Source organism: Erythrolamprus reginae, chromosome 1 (assembly GCF_031021105.1).
Source record: "Erythrolamprus reginae isolate rEryReg1 chromosome 1, rEryReg1.hap1, whole genome shotgun sequence".
NCBI lineage: Eukaryota > Metazoa > Chordata > Lepidosauria > Squamata > Dipsadidae > Erythrolamprus > Erythrolamprus reginae.
The window spans coordinates 346,806,211-346,818,522 of record NC_091950.1 but is presented as its reverse complement, the minus strand read 5'-3'; the positions used below and the strand labels follow the sequence as shown (position 1 = coordinate 346,818,522).

Below are 12,312 nucleotides of genomic sequence, written 5' to 3'. Positions count from 1 at the left end.
TGTATATTTCCTTTTATGTATACTGAGGGCATATTCACCAAAGACAAATTCCTTGTGTGTCCAATCATACTTGGCCAATAAAGAATTCTGTTCTATTCTATTCTATTCTATCCTTCAATTTTTAGTGGAAATTTATAGTCTTTCTAAATAACTTTATTTCCTTGCTTATGCAAACATTTATTTTCATATTTTAATTCAGATAACAGAAGTAGATGTGAGCTACCGGTATGTGTTTCAGATTAAGTCACATGTTATAATCTGCATTGTAAAATGCAGCTGCTTTTTAACTCCTTTTCTTTTTAACTTTTACATAATATATCCAGTTTTAAGGTATTTTACAACAATGGAAGATAGGAAGCTTGCTTGTTTTATCAAACAGATACCATATTGTAATTGTTGTCTATCCCTTCCCCCTTTGCAGAGGTATTCACCATCATATTCTCCAAGGCACCACTCACGTTCTCCAGGCCGACGTTCTGAATCTTCAGTAGAAAAATACTTGCGGGACCTAGTTGAAGATGACATTGACGCAAGCTCACCAACTGATAGTCTTAGCAATGTGAATAGGTATGGCTCTTTGAAAGCTAATCTCAAACACTTGTGTGTGTGTGTGGGGGGGGTTGGTATCCTATTGTATCAAATAAAGTGATGTCTTGCTATGAGACACTTTGGAAAATATATAATAGATGCATTACATTAGATGTCCCTCATCTTAGGACACAGTCATATTTATTTATTTATTTATTTATTTTATAAGATTTGTAGTCCACCTCAATCTTTTATAGCCCAGGGTAACTTTAAAAAATACAATGAAAATAAAATACAGTAAAAACAAAGAATTATCATATTTTTTTGGAGTATAAAACACACTGTAGTATAAGATGCACCATAGTTTGGTGGAGAAAAAGAAGGGGAAAAAATTCTGCCTCTGCCTCCTAGCAATTTGCCTCCCCACCAACAAACAGTACAGATGATATACACTATTTGGTGTGTATTTCTGCGCCGGTGTGGCTGACCCATAGAAATAGCAAAGAATTGGAGAAATGTAAATTATAGCAGTATATTAATGCCAGAAAGTTTTCTTAATGTAGTCACACTAACTCCTCCCAATTATTTAAATAGATCTACTTCAAACATGATTAAGTCAGGGTTTAACTCAGCCACCTTATCTTAATACTAAAACAGGACACTGTTACATTTCAGACTATACTTATACAGATGCTGTTAAAATTGACGTGGCTTTCTAGAAGTATACATTATTCTCTGCTATTTAAAAGAAGATAGAGATCAAGCCATTATTTTAAAAAGCTGCTTCATTTTGTTAAGTTATCTAGAGCAATAATAAAGCAGTCTTTAAAAATAAGTCTAATAATTTGAACATTCTGTAGACATTTATAGTTGTTGACTTACCTCCTGGCATCTGGTTTCAGCAATCTGATTAGCACAAGAAAATACAATTCTGCCTCTACCTCCCAGCAATATGCCTCCTTGAAGCTTTAGTTTCATTTTCAGTTTTAGCAGGTGGCCTGCCAGCAGCTTCAATCAGTTGAGGGTTGAGAAGCTGATAATCAATTTCTTGGCTTAACAGACTCTGTTCTATTTTCTGCAAGGAGGTAAATTGTTGGAAGGCAGAGGCAGGATTACATTTGTTGTATGAGATGCATCCAGGTTTTCGTCCTCTTTTTCGGGATAAAAAGATGCGTCTTATATGGTGTGTCATTAAAACTGCAAGTGGAATAATATATGAAAGAGTCCAAGTAATGTCTAAAAATTGGAGGTGGGCTGATATAAGAATCATTAAATGTTTGGGATTGTTAGTTATGTTCAAATCTCTTTAACAGTTGCAGCAGTAATGCTGAATATTTAAATCAATCTAATGTGGCAACATTCTCTAATAGCTTGATTTATATACTGTGATTTATCTTGCTTCAGGTAGTTCTAGATCTTCTTTTGGTATGTCAGTTTCTGTTAATTTCTACATAAATCTGTAGCGCATTTCAGTGCATGTTTTAGAAGCAAAGTTCAGAAGATGCAAATACAATTTAATTTAAAGTTTGCACACCAGGATAAAAATAGGTATACTGTTCAATTTCAAAGTATATTTTTCTTCATAATCCTCAATTTATAGAATTTTATAAATCTTTATTTCTTTCTTTGTAATTGGCAAAGTTGATACATTTTGATGACAAAGTATGCAGTTTACTTATAAATATAATGCTCTCTTTTCTGTTCTTAAGAAAATCATATAGTAGTAAATCTGTTTTTTGTTTCTACAGTAACCAATAAGAGGGTATTTTTCATGACTTACGTTTGTATTCCTTGTTAAGTTTAACTCTTTGATAGGAGGCAGTGAAATAATACCATGTTTCCCTGATAATATGACCTACCCCCAAATCAAGTCCTAGCCTGATTTTCATGTCTCTGCCTACCTCCAAATAAGGCCTAGTTAAGCCCCACCCACAATCTGACTGTATGAGGTGGGGCGAGGTGCAGCCATAAAAATCAAGCTAGGGTAGTGGTGGCAGGTGGAAGATGAAAAAATCAGCCATAAAAATCAAGCTAGGGCAGTGGTGGCAGATGGAGGACGAAATGAGGCAGTGGGTGGGGGAGCTGCCCTATGCACTGGCTTATTTGAGGGCACCACAGCCAGGCCATGAATGTCCTGAACATGATGTCCTGAATGTCTGATCTCATGGCGGCTCCAGAAACCCTTTCCAAGATCCTGTGTGGCCACCGGCCCAATTCTCCTTGCCGCTGTAATGGAGCAGAAGGATGAGTGACAGATGTGGGGCCCTGAACGGGGCTATTGAAGCTGCCGCAAAGTGAGGAAGAAGTTAGGAAGTTGATGGCCTGTGTCATGCCCCCGTCAGAGTCTGAATCTGCAGGACCAAGGAAATGCACCAGGGGTGGGTTCCAACTTACCTCGCTGCCAGTTCACTCTCTCCCATGCAACATAGCTGTGCATGTGTGCAGTAACAAAAAATTCATTAAAAAAAAGATGGCTTCTACACATGCTGGGGGGAAAAAATGACAACATTTAAAAGAAACAATGTAGAGTGCTCCCATTATATTTGATCTAGTAGAATGGCCAAATCCTCAGAGAGAAGCAGTCCTGTAAACAGCCTGGTTAGGAACTCTGTAAGACCAGAATAGGGACTAATGTTATATATTCCAATGCTGCCTTAATTATAATGCTATAGTAACAAGTTGTCTGAACAGAAGTTGACTTGCATAGCTAGAGGTATAACAAGCAGGAAGAGGGAGATTATGATCCCGCTATATAGAGTGCTGGTGAGACCACATTTGGAATACTGTGTTCAGTTCTGGAGACCTCACCTACAAAAAGATATTGACAAAATTGAACGGGTCCAAAGACGGGCTACAAGAATGGTGGAAGGTCTTAAGCATAAAACGTATCAGGAAAGACTTAATGAACTCAATCTGTATAGTCTGGAGGACAGAAGGAAAAGGGGGGACATGATCGAAACATTTAAATATATTAAAGGGTTAAACAAGGTCCAGGAGGGAAGTGTTTTTAAAAGGAAAGTGAACACAAGAACAAGGGGACACAATCTGAAGTTAGTTGGGGGAAAGATCAAAAGCAACATGAGAAAATATTATTTTACTGAAAGAGTAGTAGATCCTTGGAACAAACTTCCAGCAGACGTTGTAGATAAATCCACAGTAACTGAATTTAAACATGCCTGGGATAAACATATATCCATCCTAAGATAAAATACAGAAAATAGTATAAGGGCAGACTAGATGGACCAGGAGGTCTTTTTCTGCCGTCAGACTTCTATGTTTCTATGACTTCCCCCTTTCCTCCCTTTTTCTTTGAGATAATTAGTGAGCCTGAGATTCTTCTCAAATTACATTTCAGACTAAAATTTCTATTTTCTGATTAATGTCTTGGTTGCCATATTGGGTTCAATATAAAAAGATATTGGCTATTCAAAGCCAGGCTAACTAGGCTAACCTGATTCCAGAGATTTATATTTATATATTAAATTATTATTTATTTATTAGATTTGTCTGCCGCCCCTCTCTGTAGACTCGGGGCGGATCTTGTTGATCTTGTAATTGATGTGCCTCTCTCATCAGGGATGACTTGGCCGATGGTCCAATATTTAGCAGAGTCCTTTCACATCCTTGCAGCCTTGAGAGAGGTTTATTTCGTGAGGAGAATCCTTCAAGACCATTCAACATGAGACATGATGAGGACTCTTACAATAGGGATATTTTCATAGCTCAACTGGACCGAAGCATAAACAGTGAATTTCTACAGCATCAATCAAGAGAAAATAAGAAGGGTGGGGAGCAAGAATCAAAATACTTTCAATATGACAGACAAGATAGAGTCTTTGATGAGAGCATAACATCTCGGGCTTTTTTGCCAAAAACAGAGAAGTATTGTAAACAGAGCCTTAATAAAAGCCCAAGCCTGATGTACATGGATGAAGATTTTTGTAAACTTGAAAGAATTAGGAGAAAACGAGACGATGATTTGCGAGGCAGAAACATTAGTACTGACTACCCAATGCCTGATTCAGCTAATCAAGAACAGTCTTCTGAAACTCAACACCATTATGGATCTGAGAAAACACCAGCAGTGCCCTTAAAATCTATACTGAAGAAACGTTCAGATGATTCTTCTATACAGGTTTGAACTGAATTCTTGATTCTCTTAGTTAATCTGTCTGTTTTAATATATTTTCCCTGATTTAAATATAAGTATTTAATTATCTATAATATGTAATCTTTAAAATAAATGCTTTGAACAATGTCACACTCTGTTCCCCTATCATGGAGTTGATGTAGTATTGACAGCATCTTGGGTCTCATTTGGATCAGAAAGTTTGCATTCTATTTGTTTTAAATTTAGAACAAATACCCATTTTTTTGGAATATAAGACACACCTTTTTCCTCCTTAAAAGAGGCTGATAATTTAGGGGCATATTGTACTCTGAATGTAGCTTTCCCCCCAGCCCTAACTACCTGCTAACGATCTTCCCAGCTCTTACCTTGCAGGCTCTTTCATTGTTTCTCTCTACGAAGAATGTTTTCCAAGCCCTAAGCCTTTGTAGGGTTTTTTTAATTGCTCTAACTTGCTCTGAATAAATTTCTTTCCAACCTTAACCATGTGCTAACGATGTTTCCAGCTTTTACCAGCTTGCAAGCTCTTTCATTGTTACTCTCTGCAAAGAATGTTTTCCAAACCCTGTCTTTAAAGGTTTTTTTTCATTCTCGATTTGCTCCAAATGTTTCTTTCCAGCCCTAACCAGGTGCTATCAATGTTCCCAAGCTCTTTCATTGTTACTCTCTGCGAAGAATGTTTTCCAGGCCCTAAGTCTTTGCAGGGTTTTTTTTCTATTGGTCTGACTTGCTCCAAATGTTTCTTTCCAGCCCTAACGATGCTGCTAACGGTGTTCCCAGCTCTTACCTGCTTGCAAGCTCTTTCATTGTTACTCTCTGCGAGGAATGTTTTCCAAACCCTGTCTTTGTAGGGGTTTTTTTCCTTTGTTTACTTGCTCCGAATGTTTCTTTCCAGCCCTAACCAGGCGCTAACAATGTTCCCATCTCTTACTGGCTTGCAAGTTCTTACATTGTTACTCTCTCAGAATAAAGTGTTTTTAAAGCCCTAGCCAGGGGATGAAATAATGTGCTGAAGGTGACCAGACTAAGGACGCTAGCCAGATAAATACTGGTAAGCAGATTATTTTCCCTATTTTCCTCTCCCAAAACTAAGGTGCGTCTTATACTCCGAAAAATATGGTAACTTACTTTCTGTTAAGATGTGTTGTCATCAAACATTTTATTTAGCAATTTGACATCTGTGTGAGGATATAAAGAAGCTGCATTTGATATAGTAATTTTAGGTCAATTATGGGGATGTTTGTTTTTCAACCTTGAAGCCCCATCAGTAATATTTGTCTTCATGCAAGATGAAGTAAGGAGGCATTGCTCCTTATTTTGCTCTGCAAAGAGCCTGAGATGGCTTGTCATACATGGAGGAGTCTGTTCTGACAAGTGGGGTTATGGGAGGGTGCTTGCTGAAGATTTTTATGGTTTCAAAGTTTCCTAAATTGTTTCTAGAAAACCAAGTGCAGAATTTTTCAGTGTTTGAAACTGAAGAAATCTCTACAAATATTAATTTTTTAAAACTATTCAGATAAATTGAATTATAAAGTCACTTCATTTTCCTAACTTAATTTCAAAGCCGAGATAAATAACTCTTCATTTCTGAAAGAAGCAGCACCATGCTTTTGTGACTTTGCATCATGCAGCAGTCATAAATAATGTTGCCTATTAGGAGCATTTGGCTACCTTTTTGGATTTGTGAGATGCTTCCTTCCGAAAGGCAGCTTTCAAATCCTGCTATTTTGGGCTTCCTCTGCTGCTCCTATGACATGCTGTTTTTCCTTCTTGCTCAGTGATTCAAAGTAATCACAGATCGTGGCATGATTATGTTGATGTTGCATAGCAATTTAATACTGGACTTTATGAGCATATCATGGAGGGAGAATAAAACCATTTCACTGAATGGTTAACTGAACGAAGCTGGGTGGTAACATTGTATGTGCAGTTTATAGAAGATAGCTAGAGTGACATTGTGTTTATTTATTAGATTTGTATGCTGCCCACTCCTGAAGGACTCAGGGCGGCATGTTACTGTATTGACAATTTTATTGCTGATTAGTACAATATAGTGAGATCATCTTGTATCACTGTGGCCTGCTGAGCAAGGGAAGCAGTTATTTTTCTTCCCCTAATAACTTTTTTGTAGCAGCTTTGCACCCTGCTTCAGCCCTAATGAAATACCCCCAATATGTCCAATTAAATGATTTTTTTAGAACTCATGTCTCTGCCTCAGTTTCATTTTTCTTCTCTTGCAGTTTTTCAAGTTATTAGCTATAATCTGCTTATATGAAAGAATGACCTGTTTTATGAATTGAAATATTGATTTATCGTATAAACTGACATCTTTTTTTAAAGCCTGGATTCTTTTCTAACAATTCTTTATCTATAAATGAACTTCTTTCTTTCAGGTATTTGTTATTTGTAACAGTTTAACACAATCACTTCTTTTCATCAGTTTTTCTTCTTCAGAATTTCTTCAATAACTTGTTTGTAGTAAGGCATCTCAATGCAACAGACATGACAAGGAACTAATGCTTTTCCTTTTGAACAGGACTCCAGGAATTTTTCAAAGGACAAGAAGCCTCCTGAGTCAACATCAGAGTCTTTCAACCAATGTAGCGACTTCCTGATGCCTCATAAAAGAGCCAGTCAAGATGGAAGTAGTTTTTCTTGCATTCTAGGTATGACTGATTCTACTTACACTCCAGATAAAAGACTGGATCCCTTCCCTGATAATATAGAAGATGAAGAGAAATTTCTTTACGGTGGTGATGATGATGGTGATTCAAACAGCTGCCTCTACTCTCAAAAGATAATGATGAGTGAAAAGAAAGAGCCTGTAAGGCAGAACGTAAAATCTCCACGTACTGCAAAGCTAAAGTATTTCAAACAGTCTGTAAAATCAGAGAATTTGGAACAGTCTCTAAAATCAGAGAATTTGGAACAGTCTGTAAAACCAGAGAATTTGGAACAGTCTGTAAAACCAGAGAATTTGGAACAGTCTAGTGTGGGATATGACAAGATCCGTGACTTGCTTAAAACTATTGGTTTGGACATTGGAATGGCTGAAATAGATAAGCTTGCTGCTCGCACAGAAGAAAGACTCCATGGGAAAAAAACAGCTTATTCTCCTAATAATTCAGTGGCAAATCATAAAGCCAAGTCATTGGAGAGGCAGAAACATTCTCTATCACCATCGGATTATTTTCCATCGCCTGAAGCTGTTATAAAATCTGACTACAATAACATCACTATTTCAGGGCAAAATAAAGCTACTGACATGTGTGAGCAATCTGGTGTTCCAGGATATTTAATCCCATCAGCTCCACCTTCTTTTCTTGATATTCCTCCTGTGCCCCTCTCTGGTTCCTGTCATAATGTTCCATATGCCCCTACATTTACTCCAGCTCGGTTCTTCTCCAACTCTACTTCTCTCCCAGTAGTCTTACCTGGCTATGAATTATACCAGCATTACACGGGTTATACAACTTCTAACTGGTGTACTCCGCAAGTGGACTCTTTATATAAACCTGAGGTTGCCAACCAGGCCAAGCCAAAAAAAAGTACAAATAGCAACCAGAGAATCAGCAACACAATTACCGTCATCAATTTCCCACCGTCCAGGTCTGCTAGAAAAAGGGCCAGGCGGAAAAAAGCTACTACGGCGAACCAGGTGAGTATCTTCTTGATTTCATAATTACCATAGGCCTATGTAAGAGGAATATCAATTGCTTACGTAAGAAGGAATAGAATACACAAAGAAAAATTGAATATATTGAATAAAGAACTTAAAAGGCTTAAAAGTCAATTAAATTAAATTAAATTAAATTAGAGATACAGAAGCATTACTTAAACTTAGAGATACAGAAGCATTGATATAGAAAGACCCACTAAATACTAAATATAAGGAGACGGGATATTTAATAAAACACAGAATCAAATTAATCACACAAAAAGAAGTAGCCCGAAACATCAAAATGATGACGCGAACATATTTTGAACAACCAAATTATTTATTTATTTATTAGATTTGTATGCCGCCCCTCTCCAAGGACTCGGAGCGGAGCCCTTGGAGAGGGGCGGCAATTAAACTGGGAGGTGGCTGGCTCACAGATTAAAAAAAGAAAGCACGAAGAGAAAACATCCAACAACTGATGGACGATCAGGGGAATTTACGACATGAAATAAAGGAAAAGAAAAAGATTGTACAGAATTACTATAAATAATTGTATGAAGCGGAAGAAATTAGAGAAGACAATATAAAAAGATACTTAACAAATCAGAAATTGCCAGCCTTGTCGGAGGAGATGAGAATGCTATTAAACAAGGAAATTCCACAAGAGAAACTGAAAAAAGCCATCCAAAAACAAACAAATGAAAAAGCGCTGAGACCAGAGGGCTTCTATTGGAGATGTACAAAAAAAATTCAAGTGTATTGGAGAACAAATTATTGGAATTATACTTTGAAGTTAGAGAAGGGTAAGATGCCAAAATCTTGGGGAGAGGCACACATCACCCTGATGCCAAAAGAAGGAACAAACAACTGTCAAATCCAAAACTACAAACCCATTTCTTTGTTTAATACAGACTACAAAATCTTTATTTTGATTCTGGCAAAAAGACTAAAAATAATTTTAAACCAAATCATACATCTGGACCAAAATGTTTGTTTTTTTTTGCCCAGATGACAAAATTGGAGTAATGCAAGGACAATAATGAATGTTTTGGAATTTTATGAAACAAGATCAGATAAACAATTGGCTCTGATCTTTGTCGATGCCCCAAAAGCGTTTGACAACCTGGATTGGATTTTTTAAATCACACAAATAAAAATTATGCAATTCAGCAATGAATTTATCAAAACAATAGAAGCCATATATTTTTAACAAGCTGCAAACATATTAATCAATGGAGATGATGGAAAATATATATTAGAAAAGGTGTCAGGCAGGGCTGTCTGCTTTCCCCCCTATTTATCATGTCGGTAGAAGTGCCCTTGAACCAGATAAGATCAAATTAGGAAATCAACGGACTGACCATAAAAAGAGAGCAGTACAAAACCCTAGCATTTCCCAATGACATGGTGTATGTAATTGAAGATCCCTTAACCTCTGGACCCAATTTATTGAAAAGATATGGAAAACTTTGGAAGCGTATCTGGGCTCAAAATTAATAAAGATAAAACAAAAATAATCACAAAGAATTGTCCCAAAATAAAAATAGAAGAATTAGAAAGGGTAATGGGAATTAAGACATTTAAAAAAATTAAATACTTGGGGATCTGAATGTCAGTGAAATGCTCCTCAGTAAAGGAAGACAATTACTGTCTGCGGAGAGGGGCGGCATACAAATCTAATAAATTATTATTATTATTATTATTATTATTATTATTATTACCTGAAATTATTATAAAATCTACAAAAAGATTTAACAATTTGGTCTACATTACAAATGTCGTTGATGGGAAGAATTTTGGCAGTTAAGATGAACATCTTACCCAAATTACTTTATCTCTTTCAAATGGCACCAATAAAATTAGGAGAAAAAATTCTACAGGGAATTAGACAAATTATTTCAAAATTTTGTATGGAAGGATAAAAAGTCCAGAATAAAATATAAATTGTTTCAAGATAAAAAGACAGGGAGGAATGGGCTTACCAAATTGGTACCACCAAGCAGCAACAGTAGTGTTAACAAACAAAAGAGTATTAAATATTGAAGGGCATGACTATTGGGCTGGCATAAATATCTTTGGAGTGAAAAAAACAAAATCCATAATTATTTTCAAAAGTACCATGTAAGAGTGGTACTGATAAGAGGATTGGCTGGACATTAGAAAGAAATTTTACACTCAAATTCCAAAGTGGTTATCTCTAATGGAAACCATGATCTAGCCCAATCTACTAAATTTAGACAAAAAAAATAAATACAAACAATTGTTTTTGCGGACGATCAAAATAAATTAGAAACAAGGGAAAATCTGGCATTAATTGGCATAAATATCAACTGGTGGCCTTATTTTCAGATACAAAATAAATATAAATCAGATCTAGCACAATTCGGTTTTCAAACAAATTACCAGGAATTAGATAAAATTTTATTAGGCTTCGATGAGAAAGTAATTTCAAAATTGTACATTTGCATATTAAATTATAAAATGAAATTGAAAGAGTCAAGGAAGTAATGATTACATGGGCTCAGAATATTGCGCAGACGATTGATCTAGATGACTAGGAAAGAGTATGGGATTGGAATCTCAAATTAATGTTGTCCACAGCATACAAAGAGAACGTTTATGTTGGCATCTCTCTTGGACAAGGCTGGCAAAAAGTTCCCCTAAATCATCTGCTAAATGTTGGAAATGGTAAAACAGAGCTGGACACGTGCTACCACTACAACAGAGCAGGACCTATTGGAAGTGAATACAAAGATGGTTAATTGAAATCACAACAGTTAAATTAGAGTTAAAACCAGAAATGTTTCTTTTAAGTATGATGGATCAAAGTATAAATAAAAACAATATTTGATAAAACACTTAATGGCAGCGGCAAGAATCTCATATGCACAGCTATGGAAAAAAAGAAATGGTTCCCACTAACCTAATGGTCATAAATAAGATACTGGACGTGGCAGAGATGAATAGGGTAACTATGTGACCAAAAGAAAAAGAAGAAACAGATTTCTATAAAATCTGGGACAAAGGGTATATGAGTGGTTGAATAAGAAAAATAAAATAGGATAAGTAGTATGGAGGTAACATAGAAGAGAATTTGTAGACATGCACAATAATTTGGAGAAAAGAGTGAATTATAAGTGAAGAGAGGAGTAGAATTGAAAACTGATATTGTTTTGGAAAATGCTACAGCACGGAAACTGCTTTGGTCGCGCTGATGGATGATCTCTGGCGGGCCCGGGACAGGAGCTTGTCTTCTGTCCTGGTGCTTCTTCACCTCTCAGCAGCTTTCGATACCATCGACCATGGTATCCTTCTGCACCGGCTGGAGGGGTTGGGAGTGGGAGGCACTGTTCTCCATTGGTTCTCCTCCTACCTCTCCGGTCGGTCGCAGTCGGTGTTAGTGGGGGGGTCAGAGGTCGACCTCTAGGTCTCCCTTGTGGGGTGCCTCAGGGGTCGGTCCTCTCCCCCATGCTATTTAATATCTACATGAAACCGCTGGGTGAGATCATCCAAGGGCATGGGGTGAGGTATCATCAATATGCCGATGATACCCAGTTATACATCTCCACCCCATGTCCAGTCAACGAAGCAGGGGAAGTGATGTGCCGGTGCCTGGAGGCTGTTGGGGCCTGGATGGGTGTCAACAAACTCAAACTCAACCCAGACAAGACGGAGTGGCTGTGGGTCATGCCTCCCAAGGACAATCCCATCTGTCCATCCATTACCCTGGGGGGAGAATCATTGACCCCCTCAGAGAGGGTCTGCAACTTGGGTGTCCTCCTCGATCCACAGCTCACATTAGAGAAACATCTTTCAGCTGTGGCGAGGGGGGCGTTTGTCCAGGTTCGCCTGGTGCACCAGTTGCGGCCCTATTTGGACCGGGAGTCACTGCTCACAGTCACTCATGCCCTCATCACCTCGAGGCTCGATTACTGTAACGCTCTCTACATGGGGCTACCTTTGAAAAGTGTTCGGAAACTTCAGATTGTTCAGA

The 12,312-nt window shown here is 37.4% G+C and overlaps 1 protein-coding gene across 4 annotated transcripts in view; it reads left to right on the top strand.

Annotated features, from left to right (window-relative positions):
• The window catches only part of LOC139157426 (zinc finger protein 318-like), a 61,675-nt gene that overhangs the window by 3,096 nt on the left and 46,267 nt on the right, over positions 1 to 12,312 (top strand). For all 4 annotated transcript variants that reach the window (XR_011557485.1, XR_011557484.1, XR_011557486.1 and 1 more), the window contains exons 2-4: positions 422 to 567; positions 4,105 to 4,663; positions 7,194 to 8,315. Coding sequence is in view for 1 of the 4 variants with exons in the window: in XM_070734179.1 (XP_070590280.1) it covers positions 422 to 567; positions 4,105 to 4,663; positions 7,194 to 8,315 (1,827 nt within the window). In the remaining 3 variants the exon portion in view is untranslated. The remainder of the gene's footprint in view (positions 1 to 421; positions 568 to 4,104; positions 4,664 to 7,193; positions 8,316 to 12,312) is intronic.